This window comes from Protopterus annectens, chromosome 11.part0 (assembly GCF_019279795.1).
Source record: "Protopterus annectens isolate FY-2018-M chromosome 11.part0, PAN1.0, whole genome shotgun sequence".
Classification (NCBI taxonomy): domain Eukaryota; kingdom Metazoa; phylum Chordata; order Ceratodontiformes; family Protopteridae; genus Protopterus; species Protopterus annectens.
In genome coordinates, this window is record NC_056745.1 from 271,012,211 (window position 1) to 271,035,216 (window position 23,006).

Sequence of the window (23,006 nt, forward strand, 5' to 3'; positions counted from 1 at the left end):
GGTCACCTCTGAGGAGTCTGTATGGAACTGAGTAGAGGAACTGTAGTTGTAGCCTATCTGTGTAGGGTATATGTTTGAGGGGGCTGGATTCTCCCATTGAGGAACTTTGCATGTGCTTTGTGAGGTACATGCTGAAGGGGGGGGAGGTTGTACACAATAATTGATCTTATAAAGGTAAGATACATGGATATTATGACATGAGATACCTACCTTTTTGTAAAGGGATGACACGGGCTGTCCTCCACTCAGCCGAGGCAAAGCCAGTACTCAGGCTTTGGTTGACTAGGGTGCCTAATGGTGCTACTAGTTCATGCCTGAGTTTATGTAGGATGCAGCCTGGGTGTATTCAGGTCCATGGAGGTTGTCATTTTGCCTTTGAGAAGGCAGTGATACCCTGTTTCCTAATGATAAGGAGTGGGTGGGCAGCTACTGGGGATGTACTGCTTTACTGATGGTGGGGGCAGACGGGAGACATTTCTGCTGAATCTGTCAGCCAGTCGATTGGCTATAGCCACAACTTTTGTGATTGTGCTGTTTTGACCACCAGTTCTGAACAGATCTGGGAGCTTCTTTTGAGACTGCAAAGATATGTGAAGAAGACATTCTGATTGTCTGTCTTAGATGTGGGCAATTTGGTGTCAGAGTTGCCTTTAAAGGATTTCAGTATTGCTGTTAGTTGTTTGTTCAGGCTAAGGAGAGATTGCTTCCAATTGTGCACCTGCACCTTCTTGGTCCTGGACAGCAATGTTATCCTTTACTTATATAGTTCCTTTATCACAGATGTTTCCAGACAGGTGTATTCTCCCTTGCAGAGGATAATGTTGTCCTGTCATGTATTCCTGATTCCATGTATCTATATATATGCTGGTATAGTACTTTGTTGTACATTTGGACGGTGGTGCCTTTTCCTCTAGTGGGAGAGGGGACTCTGCAGTTGTTTATACCATCCCTCAGGTGGTTGTGATCAGCAAGGGAGACATTCCCATTTTGCCATAATTTGTGGGGGTATCAAGTAGCTGTCCAAAGGATTTAGCATTGAGATGATGGGGGAAATCTCTGTGCATTTCTCTTGTAGCATGGTTGGTATTTCCAATTTATGGTTGGGTAATTAAAGTCAATCAGGATCAGGGTAAAGGGTTGAATCTTGATAGATTTGTAGAGGGACAGATAGGTGGGATGGCCATCCTGAGTAGAATATCTTGGCCTGTAGCTGCCTATAATTTGAATAGGGATCTTGTCAACAGTTGCATTTTTGCTGGAGTCTCTTGTGTACATCAGCCTATTGGACCAGCCTGGAGGTGTGTGTCTAATTCATATTATATTTATAGTCTGCCTCCTTTGGCTTTTCTGGCCACATTTTGGAGTCTGACTGTGTGGTAGGATGAGTGACCAGGTAAGGATGGTTTGCTCTCCCACAGCTGTGGGCCAGGTTTAAGTGAGTGCACAAATAGCATCTTCCAGGTTAAGAACGCTTGCAATGAGTGCATTTTCATGTTTAGACACCTAGCATTTAGCAGCATGACCTTTAATTTGCATTTTGATGTGAGTTTCATGTTGGTAGTATTGACCTCATGACTTTCCCTAAAACAGCCACTATGGGGGAGGAAAAGGCCTTTGCCAGAAGCCTGAATCCCTAGTGAGACATATGCAGGCCATCTGTAGTAAAGCAGCGTGGTCTGTCACTCATATGTTCCCAGGCTGTCTGGCACTGCATCCCCCTGGGATGACACCAGAAAGTAAGCCACTCAATGCCAGTCATTTTCTGTTTGTATTGAGGCATCATTATGGGTGATGGTAGACTACTGCTTAAACCTAGGGACATAGCTGCATGGATCACATATTCAGCATGCTCAATCATGTCTGTCTTTCTATAGTCCAGGGAGTTATTTCTGAAGTCATTCATACTAACATGGACTGGGACACACTCATAACAGTACCTGTTGTGGTGAGACTTCAATGCATGTGTGATTTGGCAGATGATTGCACTTGACACACAGGTAACTGTTACAGTCTCCTTATGCAGCCTGGTGAGAGGCACATCTGTGTGTCTCACAATAGAATCTCCTATGGAGTAATATGTTGGGTTTATGGTTGGGCCTTACTGGTAGCCTGACACTGCTGTGTGTACTATGCCTGGTATGTGGTTTGGAGGTTTGTGGAGTTCTCATGTGTGTTTGGCTCTGAGGTGTCCTTTGTTTGGATTTGTATTTATTGAGAGCCACCACATATGTGGATGTGTGTTGTGTAGTTGTAGGTGATGTTTACTGACTGTATACAGTGCAGGGAACCTATGTTACTGCACAATTTGTTCTGGTGTGCACATTCTCCATTTGTCTGGCCAGAGGGTCCCCTTTCCCTTATATGTGTCTCTTTGTCCTTCTGTAGTGCATGTATGGGCTTTGTCCACAGTTACTGCTGTTATGTATTTGTATGTCTGGTCTGAGTGGGGTAGACGTCATAACAGCACACACAGGGTTATGGACTTCACACCTCTGAGTGTACCATTTCATAGGATCACAGGAGATCACTAGGCTAATGGCTCTGGGGCCCTTACAAGCCTAGCTCAGAGTATGTCCCCAGAAAAGACACCACAATCAGCAGTTGTCAGCCCTGTCAATGAGGAACACAGGTGGCACCCCTGGGACAAATGCTTGGCTGGCTATCCACTCATTAAGGTTGTGCTTGAAGAAGATAAGCAACATACTTTGTTTGATGTGTATTGGGAGTATATTCCAGAGACAGGTCAGCCTGTGGGAGACAAATCTGTCTCTTCAGGAGGGTTTGTTAATGTAGCATATTAGATATAAGACTTTTGAGTGCATACTACGCAAGGAGTTAGACTTATGGATATGGAGCATTTGTATTAGTGCAGGGTCTGAGATTGCCTTGTAGGTGAGACACAGGTCACCTTTGAGCAATCTGTATGATACAGAGCAGAGTGAGGCTGATTTGAGCCTGTCCAGATAGGACAGGTGTCGGGGGCCATGGATTCTGCTTGTGAAGTATTTCTGTGTCCTTTCCAGTTAGTGCAGGTGTTTGGAGAGGTACATACGAAACGGGCTGTTGTACTTAATTATTGGCCTAATGAGGGGGGAGTACAGAGAGGTAATAACCTTCTTTTTTCTGGATGCGATCCTTTTACTTATGACATGAACCAAATAAAAGCCTTTTCTGTCCACTGCAACTACATGATGGCCAAACGTGATATTGTTGTTGACTTGTGTACCCAGGTCTCTGAGCACAGGTTGTGTGCTTAGGGGTTTACCACTGATGTGGTAGCAGTAGGAGCTGTGTTTTTGATGAATGGTATGATAATACATTATTTTGCATTTAACATTAGGCCATGAGTTTGGCACCAGTCATTTGTTGTTGTGAGACTCTCTTGAACTATGTTGACATCATTTGGGGAGTCAATGACAGCACTGAATTACAGTTGTCCACAAGCTTGGTCAGCCACAGGCTTTTTGTTTTTCCCTGGACCTCTGAGAAGTAGATAGTAAACAATATGGGTCCCAGAATAGATCTCTAGTGGACACCAGTAGTGACAGATCTGCTATTGAAGGTAGTGGCACCTATTTTGACCTTGTGAGTCCTATCAGTGAGCCAGTTGGGCACCCACATGATGACATAGGGATTGACACCAAGTTCTGTCAGCATTTGATGAAGCCTAAGTGGGGAATTGTGTCAAAGGCTTTGGCCAAGTCAAGTTTAGCTGTGTGTACTGACTTTCCCTCATCTAGTGCCTTGGTGACAGTCTCAAAGAGGTCAACCAGGTTCAACAGGCAAGATCTGCCCTTGACGAATCCAAACTGGGTGGGGTCAAGTGCTTGGTGATTGCCTATGTCCTTGCTTATGAGGTGCATAATAATATGCCCCATGACCTTACAGATCAGACTTGTCAAGATAACGGGGTGATAGTTTCCAGGGTCAGTAGTGGCGGCACCTTTGTTTAAAGGGAAGACAATGGCAGTTCTCCACTTTTCTGGAATGAAGCCTGTACTTTGGCTATGGTTGAGTAGGGTTCTCAATGGCAGGGCTAGTTTTTGCTGGAGATGTTGCAGAATACAGCCTGGGATACTTTCAGGTCCCACAGCAGCTGTGCTTCTTGGCTTGGATAAGGACTTTAACACTTGATGTACAGAGATGTGAGGTGCAGGGCAAGTATTGTGGATGTGGAATGTGCCTTTGGGGGGGTGACAGGGATGATGTTTGCATTGGACCTATTTGCTAGCAGATTGGCTAAGTCAACAGGATCAGTGTAAGTGGCACTGTTAAGAAGTAATTCAGAACAGACCTGGCCTTAGCATTTGGGGTTAGCCTTTCAGAGGCTAGCCTCAATTCAGAATTGGCTTTGGAGGATTTCACTAGTGATCTACTTTGCTTGTTGAGCCTAAGCGGGGAGTTTTTCCAATTGGGAATTTGTTCATAATTTTTTTTTTTTTTTTGCTCTTCAATTTCAAGTTTAGAGGGCCACCATCTTGGGAAATGATGCAAGGTACCAGAATTGATACCATCTTGTTGTATGTTGTTGTTGTGTCTTTCGGCTTTTCCCGGTTAGGGGTCGCCACAGCGGAACTCCGGTCCGCTAATGATTGGTAGTTGATTTTTATGTACTGAGTTACCAACCCTGACGCACAACCTTCAACGAAGGTGCGCCCATTCACGCATGTCTCCACATAGAAGACGCTCTAGCTGAGAATGTATGTTATAACATTATTTTATAACTTATTGCATTTAATTAACATTACATTAATGCATATAGAAAAGGCTATTTACTCCAAAGTATATGGCACTTGTATACAAAGTAATGCTGGCATGCCATAACAGATAGCCTTCTGATAACAACTTCTACAGACACAATATTTTATAATTATCATATGCATATTTTGAATAAAGCAACTTGAAATAAGCAAACAACTCAGGGGCTTAATAAAATCCACCAAAGCCAAGTTTGAGGCTAAAGTACCTACCCATGCCAAAGACAATCACAAGGCCTTTTTTATTTATGTTTGAAATTTCAGATGCACAATACAGCAATGTGAATGATGTTACCAACACTGACGCTGAAGTTATACTGAACCTACTGGACAATAAATTCAGCACAACCTTTCCTGTCTCTCCACTCCATCTGTCCTACAAGATATACCTGAAACTGATTCACCTCTAGCTATCTCACAAGATTGCATACTAAAAGTACTTTCAAAGGCTAAAGATACTACACTAATGGGTTCTTATAATATATCTGGATGCCTCTTAATTAGCATGAAGCACAATTTAGCCACCCCTCTAACAACAATATTCATCCTCAGCTTCAGTACAGGTTTTGTACCAAGTGAATGGAGAACATCTACAGTCGTTCCCCTGCATAAGGAAGGGCCTTCCACAAACCCAGGCAATTGCAGATTGATAAGTCTAACCAGCCTCATATGCAAAGTAATGGAAAGACTTATCATGGAACTAATAAATAATGACAGAGGGAACATACAAACACTGAACCCAGTTTGGAGCCACAAGGGCAGGTCCATGCTTACTCAGCCTCGGGTCTTGGTTGAAAAAGTCAACAAAGCAATTGTTGAAGGTAAAACTGTACACATCACATACCTCAACCTGGCCAAAACTTTTGACACAATCCCCCTACTCAGGCATAGTAGAAAAGCTAAATAAACTGTAACTAAACCACCATGCCATGCACTGAATTGCAATCTGACTCACATATAGGATGCAGGAGATCAAAATAGGGGAAGCTACCTCCACAAAGAGACCAGTCACCAGTATGGTTCAGTGCTTGGACCTCTCCTGTTTGGCATTGACTTCTCTGAAATAAAAGCCAATACCAAAAAGCTCTGTCTGACTACGTTTGCAGATCACTGCAAGCTAGGAGTAATCCTCGAATCCCCAAATGACTTAACCAGCTTGCACAAGGTTTGTCCAAAATAAATAACTGGTGCCAAAATTATGTGCTGAACTAAATGCCAAATGATGCATTATCATATCCTTTGGGAAGTCATCTACCCTGGGAAACTACCACATTGATAATATGCCCTTAAGAGTTGAGATAATTTTTCAAGGATTATCTATTATCTATGGTACGACCCCAGTTATTCTAACTAGGAGTAATGTATAATTATTGATAATGGGATGGGTAAGGCCAAACTAACACCAAATGGGATAGGTTAGTTCAAGCATCAAAAGGGAACTTGACTGGGCTTAAAATGGCTTACAAGGGCAGCTAGCTTAGTACTTACCTATGAACCTATAAGATATTCACCTCACAAAGCAAGTCATTTAAATCAGGTTGATGTCATGTTAAATGAGGATACTTTTTTAGGAAAGGAGGGAATCACATGCATGTATTTGAATTTCATCATTTAGTTTGCATATATTCATAACTCTGAAGAATTATCAAACACTACACTGAAAAAAAATCTTTGCAAGCTGATTGTACCACAGTTTCATTTTTTTTCTTTCCAGGTATATTGGTTCACAGTAGAATTTGGACTATGCAAACAGGGAGATGAGATCAGAGCATACGGAGCTGGATTGCTGTCCTCATTTGGAGAATTGCAGGTTGTGTAATAATTCAGAACTTCATTTTATTTAAGCAATATCTGCTTTGAATTTTGTATGATATTTTAACTTAATCTGTTTTTGACTGCACCTATATATACATTTTCTAGCAGTATTCAATGAAACGTTCTCCACAAAATGAAACATATTCTTAGAAACATATTATGCGTTAATGTTCCATTTGTGCAACTTTCCATTGCCATGATTGTGTTTCTTTGTCAGAGAACCCCCCCCCCACACACACACACACTGACCATTAACATTAACATTAACAATCATATAAGCTGAGTCATCACTGAAACTTGTAAATTCAAGGATTAATCTGGAGTACAGATTCTCTTTCTCTGTGAAAATGAGCCTCCCTTAAATCACAAAAAAAGCAACACTGCAGAGAAACTGACTGACACCATCTAAATTTGATTTGGCCTAAGGCAGCCAGGACTCGCCATTTGAGAACCATAGATCTAGAGAAAGGCAGACTAGAATGAATATGGTGAGTATAAAAATATAGGGATGCTCTTGTTAAACCCACGACAGAAGTGTAAATGAAGATACAGAAATATTTTCATTGTCTTTGCCAGACAAAAACTGCATTGTATTTATACAGTTTATCCCAAACTCTAACTTTCTTATGCACATATGGCTTCCACATAATATCATGGCTTGTTATGTAGCTCATTACCAATATTTCAGCTGCTTGTTGCACACTAAACACACCACTGTGTTCCTGATAATGTCATTCATGCATCTTTTAGGCTATTAGTCAAGGATGCATGTTGGTTAGAGTGCCTGTGTCTCCAGTTTTGTGCAAGGGAAAATACCATGAAAAGTTTACCTTCTACAAAGCTGAGGTAGGCCCTGGGCCACAGTCTCCATGAGCCTTTGCAGCTGTAATAACCCCCTTGGTCTAATGTTGAAGTATTTCTTCTAGCACTGTTCAGTAGTGTGGCATATTCCATTGTCATAAGAAAGGGCCCTTTCAGTATTAGACCATATTCCACCTCTTTATCCTTCTGGTCGCAGGGTTTCTTGATGAGAAAGATTTTTTTTTCCTTTTGTGGTGGACATGTGAAATAAACAGTTGAATTTCTAGTTCATTCAAACTGGGTATGAAGCTTCTTTGTGGGTGGGTCTTCATGTGTCTGCTCTGCCATCTCTACAAATACTACAATAATGTTAGGCTATATTAGGTGGGAACCATATGGAACATGAATGGGTATGCCAATTTAAATGTATACATGTTGCTAATGGATATCTGTATGCTAATGTATATGACGTTATGGTTGATATGTATGTAAACATTGTATATGAATGACCAAATGTAATATCACTGTATACTATTGTGTGAATTCAACAGCACATCCTGAAAACCATGCACTGCAACAAGATGTTTTTCTTATGGTGCAAGGTTGTCAAATAATAAACGTTATTCAGTCAGAAGATTCAGAGGCAGCATTTGCATCTACCAGATGTTAGCAGCAATACTAGCAAGCAGACAGAATACATGTGGATTTGCTTTAAAAGCAGGAAATACATGCATTTTTATAAGTAGATAACCAAAGGCAGCCTACTCTGACATATCAAATGATATTGTCAGTCCTTATCAAAAAAGTGTACCCAGTTTCTTCTTAAGTGTCATCTTCCCATAATCAAGCATGTGCAGTCCTGCTATATTAGTTCACCAGAACTTTCTATTCCTGTTGGTGCAGACTATACATACCAAAAACAGTTAGGAAAACATTCTTGAATACATCAGTATAAAGTGTTTCTTCTCTCTTCCTAATACATCAGCATTTGTACTGTACAGACTGAAGAATGCCTGGTATTGCTCAATTATCTCATGTGTCAGTCTGACTTGTAATTGCAGTTAGAAAAGCATATACTGAAAAGTACAGATAAAACTAATATTCCTATTCCATTAAAGATTAGCATTTTGTTTTTAGCCTCTGTGAGCACTCAGAAGGTTTGCAGCAATGTGTCATCTCTAGAATTTTACAGTCAGAAACATACCTTGGTGCACCACTGTTCAGAACACTATATGCGTAGTACTTGTTCAGTGCTTCATTTCATGGTCCTTGGCTTTGTTATTGAATGATTACCAATGCACATATACAGAACACCATTTATCATTATTGCCCGTATGCTTTTGTTGCAGTAGTCTGAGATAAGATCTGACACTGTATGCCAGTATAAATATTTCATAGCCAGCTAAACCTCTGATATAGACATGTTTATCCATCACAGAAGGGTAAACTTCATAGATGATGAAAACCAGACTCAAATCTCTGCATCAGGCTATCTCCATGCTGCTGAGCTGGACTTGGTAGGCGACTGTGAACAACAGAAGCACCAATGTATAGAACTGATGGTTGGCATCAGTGCTGTATGATCGTGAATTTCTCACAGCTTTGGAGTTACTATTATGAAGAACATGGCCAAGAAGAAGGCACATGACATGCCACTACAGATTAAATGTATCAGAGCAGTCACTCCTGTAGCTATAACAAAAACAGTGATGGAAGAGCCCATGGTGACCCTGATGCTGAAGGTGACTATCCAAGACATCCAAGGTGGGACTGATGTCAGTGATCGGCATGATGCAGATTTATGTTTGGTTTGATGTTATACGCCTTCTCTCTATATGCTGAGACATTACGTGGTGACATTCCACAGCTGCAACTGAACAGAATATTCCTTGTGTAACAAGACAGCTTCAAGGAACTTCTACTGGCTTAGATGATAGTAGCTTACAATGACAATGTAAATATGGATACCAGATAACAATAATTATGGTGCAGATACCTATATAAGGCAAACCATTTAAGTTAAGCAGTGTTGCTATACAAAGCTCACAAGTAGGTATGAAGATAACTGTGCCATACACATTGGTGTCTGAAACTAGTCAATATGACTATTTCACCCTATATATGGTCAATGAGGCCACAGTTCAGATGATTTTGTTTAGGTTTGCATCATGCAGCCACTTTATAGGTTCATAGGTTCATAGGTTCGTACTAGGCTATCTGCCCTAAGGCATTTATAAGCCTAGCCAGAGTGTATGTGGCTTACGCCACCCCTTAGGATGAGAATACTACGCCCTTTTAGGGTTTAGTTTACTATGCCTCTGTCTAGTAGTGACACAGAGATGACCCCCGGGGTAAACCTACGATCTCCCATCCACTCATCGAGATTTCTCTTGAATAGAGTCAGTGAGGAGCTCTGCCTAACATGGACTGGGATTCTGTTCCAGAGTGTAGGGAGCCTCTGGGTTATGAATCTGTCCCTCCAGCATGTCCTATTTATTTCTGTGTTGAGGTTTAAGTCACTTGTTCTTGTGGCTCTGATGGATTTGGATTTTCTGAGGTGGAGCATGTCCATTAATTCAGGATTGGACATGGCCTTGTACGTCAGGCACAGATCACCTCTGAGTAGGCGGTATGCGACTGAATAGAGCTGGAGTTTTTTCAGTCGGGCAGCATATGACATATGTTTAAGACCCTTTATCCGCTTGGTGAGGAACTTTTGGGGTCTTTCCAACTGCTGCAGGTGCCGGGTGAGATACATCCCAAATGGGGCATTGTACTCAATCATTGGCCTGATAAGAGAAGAGTACAGGGGCACAATGACCTCTCTTGATCTAGATGTGAAACCCTTCATGATAAGGTGGGCAATATAGAAGGTCTTCCTAACCACTTTGGCAATGTGAGTGTCAAATGAGAGGTTACTGTCAACCTGGGTCCCTAGGTCCCTGATTACCTCTTCCGTTAATGGATTACCGCCTATGTGGTAATTTGTCGGTACCTTGTTTTTCCCAAAGGGTATGACTATACATTTTTGGCGTTCAGCTTAAGGCCATGGCTCTGGCACCAATTATCCGTTTCTATGAGGCCTCTCTGAAGGATGTTTGTGTCCGCTGGAGTATCAATTATGGCGCCCAGTTTGCAGTCATCTGCAAACTTTGTCAGCCACAATCCTCCTATGTTTGCCTGTACCTGAAAAATAAATGCCGAACAAGAGGGGTCCCAGGACTGAGCCCTGTGGGACACCGCTTGTGACTGGCTTAGAGTCTGACATAGCTCCAGCAACTCTGACCCTGTGGGTTCTGTTCTTGAGCCAGTTTGCAACCCATCTTGTGACATATGGGTTTACATTTAAGCTGGTGAGTTTGTCTATGATGCCCGAGTGGGGTATTGTGTCAAAGGCTTTGCAAGGTCAAGGTAGGCTGTGTGAACTGCCTTACCCTCATCAATGGCCTTAGTGACTGTTTCAAAAAAGTCGACCAAGTTCAAAAGGCAGGATCTGCCCTTGACAAAGCCAAATTGGGTAGGATCAATGTCTGTAGGTCCCCAATGTCTTTGTTTATGAGTTCCATAATGATCCTCTCCATAGCTTTGCAGACCAGGCTCGTCAAGCTTATGGGGCGGTAATTTCCAGGGTCCGTAGAAGCACCACCGTTGTGAAGTGGGACCACTGTTGCCATACGCCACTCTTTGGGTATGTATCCTGTAGTAAGGCTAAGATTAAACAGCAGCCTTATGTGTGGGTTTAGTTCCTCTTGGAGTTCATGTAGCACACAGCCCGGGACACCATCCGATCCCATTGATGCTGTGTTTTTAGCTTTAGAGAGGGCGGCTCTCACCTGGGCATCTGAGATGTTAGGGAGGCTACACTCTGCTGGGATAGTTATTTCTCCTTTTGGGGGGGGAGGAGAAATTTGCACTGAACCTGTCTGCCAGAATGTTGGCAATGTCAGTGGGTTCAGTGTATTTTGTGTCATTTCGGACTAACTCTGAGCATATCTGGGAGTTTCCACCCAGGTTTCTAACATTGCTAAAGAAGGCCTTGTGATTGTCTTTTGTGTCTTTTGCGATTTTTCTCTCAGAGTTGGCCTTGGATGATTTTATGAGTGATCGTAGTTTTTTGCTAGTACTGATCAGAGACGCCTTCCCTTTTAGGGATTTAACTGACATGAGTGCTCTGATGTTATCAATACTGGTCCAGTATAAGACATTCAGCTAGGCATTGCAGGTTCAGGAAGAATGCTGTCATGGTGCTTCGTAAAGACCTACATTGTACAGAGGATGTAGGCTTTGTCCTGAAGGTCTGGGTTTGAGTCCCTTAATCTCCATTTACCTGTCTCAGATTAAGTCACGTAACAAGACACTATTCATGTGTTGCTCTCAAAAATAATTAGTGTCAAGTTGATTTATCCAGTTATCAAAGTAATAAAATAAACAAAATAAGTCCTCTTGATCAGAGAGTGACTGTAGCTAGTGTATGCAGGCAACATGCATGTTACAAAGACATGTGTCTGGAGCATTCTCCTTGGGCCTCTGCTGAAAACTGGCTTCATTCCAAGTCAGACTTTCCTAGTAAAGAAATGTTAAATACAATTCATGCAGGTTGAGCAGTCACTCTTATGTGTTCCTACTAATACTATACTGTTGTGTCAAAGAAAGTGCACAAGTGTTGAAGTGCAGATAAAGCTCTTTGTCATTATTTTACTAAAACTAATACTACCTAAGCCATGTCTAGGTTTTGTTCTTGACATCACCCTTGTTTTATTTGCTTATTTTATCTTTTCCAGACTGGGTTAGTCTCCAAACTAGTGGTATCTTTTCAGAGAAGACCTGAGATGTTATTCATACTAACTAGGAAAAATTTAGCCAGGGCACTGGACAAATTCCCTACTCTTTTTGATAAATGCCATGGGATGTTTTCTATCCACCTGAGCTATCACCCACTCCAGCAGATGGGAACTTGGTTTAACATCTCATCTGAAAGACAGCATGTTCAGCAGTGTAGCACCCCATATGTTGCACTGCACTGCACTGCACAGTAGTGATAGAAAAGTGAATTGAAGAACTCGTGGGAATAGAATCCACAACCTTCTGATCTTCTAGCATCAGAGGTGAATGTACTACCTATTAAGCCACTGAAACCGAGATACTGTTCATGTCCTTCATTAATATGTAGATGACAATTCTCTGAGTGAGTGCTGCAGCGCATTGTCAGATATAAGCCAACCTGCAGAATAGTGAAAGAAACATGAATTGCATGCTGAATAATTGCTGTTTACAGATGCAGGTGTACATTGTATTGCACATATGAAGACAGACAGTTGCCACCGTTCTTCTCTGCCAAGACATCTGTGGTATAATGGACATTATCCATGGCTGTAGGTGGCAAAGCCCTTTTTTTTCCCATAGTCTGGGATATTTTCCACATCAAGCCACCTTGACCATATCTGAATTAGCATCAAGAATGCAGACATGTTTGTCACTCATCAAGTACCAAGACTAATGAAAAAGCATATAGACACAAATCAGGATAAAGTATCCCCTTCAAAGAAGCAGAAAATCCAAAAGTCACATAAGGAGGATACACCAGGACAATCGAAGCCAACCAATATCCGAATAAAAGCTTTATTACAACAAAATAAAGATGAGTGAGCGCTTTCACGTCTCCTGGATGTTTCATCAGACTTAATTAACCATCACTACAATATAACTTTATATAATAACAGAATAGCTCCTATTGGAGAACCAATATAACATTCAATCAAAGACAATTAATTATTAAAAGAGAAATGCAGTGTAGATGAATCACTTTGTTGCTAGTAAGTGCTGCTTAATTTCTTTAGTCAACATAAAAACATATACAAAGAATAACTTAAATATATAATTATAAAAGTTCCTGTGCATATCAAAATTTAATGCAAAAACATATAAATATAAGCATGAAGAAAACCCATGCTAATAAAACCCTTTAAAAATAAAATTTTATGGGTTTAAAAACTTACTATTTATGTTTAAAAGGCCTGTCTGCCAAAAAAGGTCTCAGAGAAATTTTATCATTAAGGCCATGACCTCTATCCGCTGCTAACTTGAGTATCCATTTAATCTCTCTCTTCTCCACATTATTACGTATGCAGCCTAACCTTTCAGTACTATAGACATGTTCCAATACTAAGAAACTAAAGGTATGTGTGCTATCTCTATGTAGCACATGATAAGCTAGTGCATTGGTCTCATCCACTTTATTGATGGCATAAATATGTTCCCTAATACGCTCCCTTAGAGTTCTAGTAGTCATGCCTACATAGAAGCATTGACATTTATTACACTGAGTTAAATAAACCACGTTCCTGGTTTTACAATCGGCATACTTAGTAAACTCATATCTTTTGCCTGTATCTGGATGTATAAATTCACATGAACTCTTAATATAACTGCACTAATTACAGGCACGACATGCTTGTGTGCCTTTCCTTTGTGATATCAAACCATCATGTCTATTATGATTATAACATAGTAACCTCTTTAAAGACTTGGTGTTCTTATAACTAAAAGAGGGTCTGTCTCCTACTATTCTCATAATATTTTCATCTAATTGTAGAATGTTCCAGTGTTTTTTAATGATGTCAACTATAAAAGGATTGTTGTTAGTATAAGATATTGCTAGTCTCCTTTTACTAGTGTTAACACGGTTATCATTAGTTCTGGCTGAGGGCATGTTCCTGTTTATATATGGTTTGTCCTTCCCATCACGTTCTGTGCTAAAAAGCCCACTAAGTTCCCTCTTGTGATAGCCTCTAACTGTGAATTCATCCTCCATATTTTTAATAGCTTCTGTAAACATTGAATCATCACTAGTAATTTTTGAAAAACGTGCTGCTTGGTTCTTAATAACATTCTTATACACATGTGGAGGATGCATACTGTCTCTGTGAAGTATATTATTCCTCCTACAAGGTTTACGAAATACCTCAGTTGTAAGTTTCCCTCCTTCCTTACTTATTGACACATCTAAAAACTCAATTCTAGTCAGAGATACAGTATCAGTTAGTTCTAAAAATGTGGTAGTACTATTAATATATGTAATAAACTCTCGTAAGGTGGCAAGGTCCCCTCTCCAAACCAAAAAAACATCATCTACAAATCTCATGTAATATCTAATATATTCAGAATAGTTCTCATGTCCTAAAACATAAGTAGATTCCCAATATGCTAAAACTAAGTTAGCATATGAATTGGCACATGCTGTGCCCATTGCTACTCCCTTAACCTGAAGAAAGTAGTTACTATGAGAAGTAAAAACATTATTGGAGAGGACTAAATCCAGTAACATAGTAATCATGATAATCTTATTATTGGACATCCCTTTCTGTAATAAAAACAATCTCAAATATTCTATACCCACATCATTAGGTATACTCGTAAATAGAGCTGTAACATCTAGAGTGACTAAATAGTCTTAGTCCTTTACTTCATCTACCCTATTATGACAAGCTAAAGTTTCTAAAAAATGTTGTGTGTCTCGAAGTATAAAAGCAGTTTCATCTACTATTGGTCTAAGTTGTTTCTCCAAAAATATAGAAATACTTTCTGTGAGCCATCCTTTTCCCGAGACTATCGGTCTAAATGGAGGGTCATACAAATTGTTATGAATCTTAGGAAGAGCTCTAAACACTGGAACCAAAGGTTTCTCAACTAAAAAATATTGATATAAATTTTCATCTATTATATAACATATCAACATATCATAAAGGTTGGCATGCATTGTTTTAATAAGCTTATCTAGGCCAACAAAATCTAGTTTAACATACGTATTAGTATCAGATAATAATTCTATAACTTTATTGTCATAATGTATTTTGTCTAGAACTACTGTGGCTCCTCCCTTATCGGCAGGTCTAATAATAATATCAAAATTATTCTTTAAAGTATTAAGAGCTAATCTCTCTTCCTTCGTTAAATTAAAAAATTCTGGTTTGATATTATTATTTTCAAAATTCAATAAAAAATCATTAACACAAGCTTTCTCAAAACTGTCTAACAGAGAATGCGAAGGTGGTATATATACAGAAGGTTTCCTGAAAGCAAAATTCATTACATGAGTTTCATCATTCTTAAACTGTAATGCTAAAGCAATATTCCTAGTAAACTGCTTAATGTCAATAATAAGTTCACTTACATCCACACTCTGAGAGGGGATGAATGAAAGACCTCTGTTTAAAACAGATAATTCATGTTTTGTTAAATTATATGTTGAAACATTAACTACTAAGTCCTCTGTACTGGTTTCAATGACTTGCGTTGAAACTCTAACTGACCTTCTGAAATTTTCCGTTTCCTTGTTTTGTACCGAGGACTCCAATTCAGTTTGTTCTCCACTCGAAAGGGCAGTGGAAAATGGAGGTTTGTAACCTCTTTTGTGGTATCGTGGGAATTGCTCGTAACTTGTCCCATCGTCTTCCTACGAACTACTTGTTCATTATTTCCTAAATCGTCTCTGGGCCGACGTACTATAGATGAAAACGAAGGTGAGCCTGATGACTGTTCTTCACTACGTGCTGCTGTTACAGCCGCAATAACAGAACCGGAAGTAGATGGAGGTAATAAGGTGGAACGCTCAGTCCCTTGGTTGTGAATGGGATCAGTGGTCACATCATTAGATGATCGAGTGGATGCCCTCGGCCATTGAAAGACATTCCCACTCGAAAAATCTAAACAGTCACGTTCAAGTTTTTTCTTTTTTAACAATAACAGCTTATTGTCCAAAGCTGTCATAGTAACACTGATGTCAGAATGAGTACTAAGACTGACACCCCAATAGTAGCTCTGGACATCCATTCTGTGCAAAACCTCAAATAAGACATTCCAGTATTCAGTCATATGCCGTCTCCATGTCAACAAAAGACATGTAGACAGTTCTGACAATTCCAGCACGCCTTTCAGTATCTGTGTGAGGACAGAGACCTTATCCCTTACTCCATAGCCAAGATGGGATTCATATTGCTACTCATCTGTCAGACTGAATTCTCAGATGCAGTCCCCTTTCCAGCATGTTAATCTAGTCTTTCCCAGGTAGGCTACACCTTTTTGCACCGTACAAAAAGACTGACAACCACACTAATCTTGCAGTTGAGATGTACTATGCCACATTCCATACAACAACGAAAAAGAGATTTAACCATTACAACCCAATAATGTTCTCAATTGTCAATATTTCTGGTGGGATTTCATCCATTCATATGACCATGACTCATTAAAACTGTTTAATATTTCATCTACAGATGTGCACCCCCTTTAGCTGCATTCTAGAACTGCCTTCCAGGAAGACAGCATGTTCAAAGGATTCAGGATTTCCTCATATTTCATGAAATGCCCTCATATGAGGTCATTGCTTCTCCACTCTTGGTGAGAGCATCTTAACAGTGTCTTACTTACCCCTACTGAGTTCCTAGATGGTTTCCAGAATAATCTGCAACAAATGTTGCATTGGGGATTGTGTAAACATTATAATATTGATGTAGCTGAAAAACATTGGAAAGAAGAGTCACAAAGCATTATAGAAAACCATGAAGTTTATATCAGATGAGATCACCCATTACTACCAGTTCACAAAATACATGCGAGAAAAACAGATATAGTACTCCATGAAAAGAAGACAAAAGTAGCATTGATCATTGAAGTTACTAAACCCAGTGACCAAAGAGTCTTATATACAGAAAGATACAAATTCATAAAATACCAGAATTTACAGGAAGAAACTAGGAGAATGTGGAAGATGGATACCCAATAGTGCTAGGAGCAACAGGTCTTATAAAAAAGAATTTACAGTCATACTTAGATATGTTCCTGATACATGTAACTCAGTATGAATTGCAGAAGTAGTTGATTTTGAGCACATTGCAGGTGATGCAAAGAGCACTTCTGGCTACTATCAAAGATTAAAACAACACTAATTTCATGAACTTTAATCATACTTTGCCTCAGGAATGTGGTCCATTCCTGCCGTGGTATTAGAAACCCAAAAGACTTTGGAGAAATTTAAAAAAAAAGTAATTTTCCATGGCCTCACCATAATCTTTCCACACCTAGGTCTTTATTACAGCGCTTGTCACAACTACTGTTTTTCTTAGCAATTAGTAACAGATACCCCTTGCTGCTATTGCATGGATGGCTTTTTTCCAGAATGATGGAGATCTAATAATAAATAAATAGTCTACTAATAAGAATATACAATCATAAAACAATATACTAGATTTTGGTGAGCAATTTCAACATTAATCAGTTACTTTATCCAAGCAACATTCATTGACTCTTACTTTATGAAATATAATTTAGCAAAATCATTCCTCTTCTTGGAATTGGTGCTAACATTTTGCTTCAGGTGAGACAAGAAGCAAAGGAGAATTGGATCCCAGCAGAGTGAAGCTGTGGTGAGACCAGCACTAGTAGTAGCCAAGCAGTAGCTATTCATGCGACTCCCCTCTTTTCATCATTCTTGACAAGCTAATTCTTTGTTTTCATTAAGTACTTTTTGATTTGTTTCTAACTTCAGAATATCTGTCTAAATACTTCATCCTTGAATTTCAGGGTCTATGTATAAGTTTCCCCTCAATTGATTGGCTGTGCCCTGTACAGACTCTCAGACACCTTGTGGGACATTTTTCCTGTAAAACACAATTTAAATTTCTCCAGTACCTAGTTGCACACATGACAACTAGTTTGCAGTGACAAGCACTGTCCCCAGAGTTGCAAACCGAATACTCTTGATGTTGCTTTATATTCTCGCTGCAGCTATCTAATCAATGGTCTGATGCCATGGATATGAACTTTCCCACTATCTCCATTACCAGCTTGGTGGATATGGGCATCCTGAGGCAATTCAGAAATTGCCTCATGTTCACTGACAACCAGTTCATTCTCAAACAAACTGATATGGTATGTGAGACATGTATTTACTCAGTGTCACTGGAGGCTAAGCTCTCACATAAAAGTAGTCTTAATGTCAATAAGGTTGTCAGTAGTACACACACTGCACCCATCACACTCAATTCAAAGCAGACATATAGACCCACATACACTGACAAACTTAAGTGTAACCTTCCAAAATCGCAAAGACCTCCTAAGACAAAGTACACATAACAAATGCCCTCAGCAGCCCCAAATGCACTCTTCCAAAACAACACCCACATCAACACATAGAAACACATCCCACTCCACAAAGGGGAGACACCACAGACCCCCGGAACTACCGCCTCATTAGCCTGACGAGCGTGGTCTGCAAGGCCATGGAACGTATCATCATGGAACTTATAAAAAAGACATTGGTAATCTCCAAATTTTGGACCCTACCCAGTTCGGGTTTGTAAAAGGCAGATCATGTCTCCTAAACCTGATAGACTTCTTTGAAGCAGTCACCAAAGCTGTAGACAATGGTAAGGTGGTTCACACAGCCTATCTAGATCTCTCCAAGGCTTTTGACACAATCCCCCACTCTGGAATTATAGATAAACTCACTACCTAGGTATAAATCCATGTCACAAGATGGGTTGCCAACTGGCTCACTGACAGAACCCACACTGTGGAAGTAGCAGACTCCAAATCTGACTTCAGACCAGTGATGAGTTGAGTACCACAGGGTTCAGTCCTGAGTCCTCTCCTGTTTGGTATCTACTTCTCTGAAGTACAGGCTAACACAGAATGTCTTTGGCTAACAAAGTTTGCAGATGACTGCAAGTTAGGAGCCATAATCAAAACTCCTAACGATGTGGACATCCTACAAAAGGGCCTCACTGAGACAGATGCCTGGTGTCAAAGCCATGGCCTCAAGCTCAATGCCAAAAAGTGCATTGTCATTACCTTTGGTAAAAATCCTGTACCCATGAACTACCACATAGGCAGTCACCTACTTAACACCGAAAGTGTGATAAGAGACCTAGGGACACAGGTGGACAGTAGTCTCTCCTTTGATAATCACATCACCACAGTAGTCAGGAAATCCTTCTACATGGCAAACCACATCACAAAAGGTTTCTCATCCAGGAAAAAAGAGGTCATTGTTCCCCTCTACTCGTCACTCATTAGGCCCATTATACAGTACAATGCCACTTTTGGTATGTACCTCACAAGACATCTACAACTGAAAAGGCCACAAAAATACCTCACAAAGATGATTACCAACCTCAAACAGATGACCTACGCAGACCGTCTCAAAAAACTCCAGATTTACTCCATCGCATATCGCCTACTCAGAGGTGGTCTCTGCCTAACATACAAAGCTATGTGAAACCCAGAGCTGTTGGACATGCTCCACTTAAAGAAATCCCAATCCCTCCAAGCTACACACTCTAGGGACCTAAACCTGGTCACCACAATAAACAGAACATGCTGAAGGGATAGATTCCTATCCCAGAGACTCCCCCATACTCTGGAACAAACTACCTATCTATATCAAACAAAGCTCCTCATTAGCACTGGGAAATAGGAAATTCACCCTGGGAATCACTTCTGTGGCTCTGCTCAACAGTGGCACAGGAAAATTATTTCCTTGGATAGCAAAATCCAGGGTACCTTTTTGGCTAGGCTTACATAGGCCCTAGGTCTAATAGCCTAGTACCTACCTATGAACCTATGAAGCTATGGAGCATCTACCTCTAAGCCCATAAGGCAAGCCACTACAAAATCCAACATTCTGGTCATTGAAGACTCCATTGTGAGACACACTGATGACCCTCTTACCAGGCTGAGTAAGGAGAAAGTCACAGTCAGTTGCTTATCAGGGGTTAGGATCCACCACATTATGCATGCACTCAGGTTACTGGACCACAAGTACCAGTATGACACAGTCATAGTCTATGTCAGAGTAAATAACATGAGGCGTACTTCCATAGACTATATGAAGCTAGACATCATGGAGCTCTCAATATGTGTCTCAGACTAGTATGAACCTAGCATTGAGCAGCATTTTACCTTCTCCAAGGATGATGCTGTAATATGAACAAGAGATGATTGACTTTAGTAATTGGATTAGTTTCTGGTGTCATTCTAAGGGGGTGCAATATTTGTTAGCTTGGAAGGAGATGGTGAATAGACCATGCTGCTTTTCCAGGGTTGGTCTGCACCTCTCCGCTCTCGGGTTTTGAATATTAGCTAAAACATTGTCTTTCCCCATAGTACCTTTTCTTAGGCAATGCCATATTGAAAGTGCTTCCGATATAGAAAATCAAAACCAAGAAAATCTAAAGGTATTACTGCTCACTGTTAGGAGTCTAAACAAAAAACTCCACTCCCTAGAAGCTCTCTTCACCCTAGAGAATGCTGATCTCTGTGCAGTCACTGAGACATGGTTTAAAGCTGTGGAGAGCACACCAACTGTGCAACATTATAATGCCTTCCACACATTTAGACCAATTACTACAAAGACAGGAACTAAAGGTGGAGGTGTCTCTATTTGCATAAAAAATAAATATACCTCAAGGCTGATAACACAGGACAATCCACTTGAGCTGTTCCATGTTGAAATCACCATAGGCAAAATCCAATATCACTTCCTTGCCAGCTATAAGTCCCCTCTATGACCCAGAAAACCCATAACGTCTATTTGAACTTATTAGAAACACTAACCATACAACCCAATACCATATTCATATGCAACTTTAATTACCCCACTATTAACTGGAAATGTACAGGTACATAGATTCCTGGATTTTGTAAACACAAACTCCCTGAACCAGATAGTCAATACACCAACTAGGTGTGAAGCCATACTTGATCTGGCATGACTAATATGGGAGAGTGCTTCAAACCCCCTACTGTAATGTTTTCCCTGGTAAGGTCAGACCAGAAAATGGTCTCCTTTGAAGTAAAAATAAAATCTGGACCCCCAGCTAAACCTTGACTATTCAGAAACTACTCTGAGGCTAACCTCCTGCTGTTAAGTGATAACCTGGCAAAATTTCAAGCCCCTATAAACCCTGAGATCACTGCTGCCTATGCGGAACTGTTCCCAAAAACCCTGTGTAAGTATGTTAATAGCTGCATAGAGGCAGCTGTACCGACCAGGAATAAGTACAGAACTAACAAAAAAGCAAGCCATCCTGGTGGAATCACAAAATTAATAGGCTGCATGACAGAAGGTAGAAAATCATGGGAAACATTAGGAGGTGCAACACCCAGCAGGATAAAAGCACTCTCATCAAACTAAACATACATCTCAGAGGACAAATAAAGACTACCAAAGCCACATTTTAGGTGAATTTGGCCTCCCAGGCCAAGGACAACCACAAAGCATTCTTTAGCTATGTCTACAACCTCAAAGGCAATACACAATGATGTGCAGGGCTCATTGTAAATGGAGACACCTATATTGAGCCAGAAGATATAGCAAACCTACTAGCCAATATATTCAGCTCCAACTTTACCCCTCTTCCCCTTCAATCTTCCCTCATGAAATACCATCAAATATAACTCACCCTGCTATCACAGGGGATCGGTCCTTAATGCTGTCTCTAAGGCCAAGGGCACTGCATCAATGGAACCAGACAATATCCCAGGATGCCTTCTAAATAGCATGAAACATGACCTATCAGGACCTCTGGAATTGCTATTTCACTACAGTCTCCAAACAGGCTTTGTACCTAATGAATGGGGAACAGCAACAGTCATCCCTCTGCAGAAAGGTGGGCTATCTACTGACCCTGGAAACTACAGACCCATAAGTCTCACTAGTCTTACATGTAAAGCCACAGAAAGAATTATCATGGAAATGATCAACAGTGATATAGTAAACTCCAAACACTGGACCCAACCCAGTTTGATTTCGTCAAGGGCTGATCATGCCTACTCAACTTGGTGGACTTCTTTGAAAAGGTCACCGAAGCAATGGATGAGGGTAAAATGTTTCACACCGCCTACCTTGATCTGGCCAAGGCATTAGAAACAATACCCCACTCAGGCATTGTTGACAAACTCAAGAGTATAGGTACAAACTCATATGTCACCCAGTGGATAGCCTACTGGCTCACAGACATGACCAAGGAAGTTAGAATTGGGGAGTCCACCTCTACAAAGAGGCCAGTCATAAGTGGAGTTCCTCGGAGGTCAGTCCTTGGACCGCTCCTTTTTGGCATTTACTTCTCTGAAGGCAAGGCCAATGTCAGTGGTCTCTGGCTGACTAAATTTACAGAGGATTGCAAATTAGGAGCTGTCATTGAATCCCACACTGCACAAATGTTCTCCAGGAAGGGCTGACACAGACAAACAACTGGTGTCAGAGCCATGGACTAAAACTAAATGACAAGAAATGCATAATAGTATCCTTTGGGAAGTCATCTACCCCTGGTAACTATCATATTGACAACACACCCCTTAGAATTGACCCATTAGTCAGGGACGTAGGGACATATATAGATCAACACACCCCTTAGACATGACCCATTAGTCAGGGACTTAGGGACACACATAGATAGTAATCTAGCCTTTGACCATCACGTGTCTACAGTAGTGAAGAAATCATTCTATGTTGTGCAACTTATAAACAAAGGTATGGCATCTAAGTCCAAGGAAGTCATTGTTTCACTGTATTTGGCATTCATCAGACCTATCATTGACTACAGTGCCCCTTTTGGTATGTACCTAATCAGGGAT

At 40.6% G+C, this 23,006-nt stretch overlaps 1 protein-coding gene across 1 annotated transcript in view; it reads left to right on the forward strand.

Moving 5' to 3' along the window:
• PAH (phenylalanine hydroxylase) overlaps nucleotides 1-23,006 on the forward strand; it is a 733,016-nt gene that overhangs the window by 580,448 nt on the left and 129,562 nt on the right. The window contains exon 10 of the mRNA XM_044087738.1: nucleotides 6,472-6,567. Coding sequence (XP_043943673.1) covers nucleotides 6,472-6,567 — 96 coding nt within the window. The remainder of the gene's footprint in view (nucleotides 1-6,471; nucleotides 6,568-23,006) is intronic.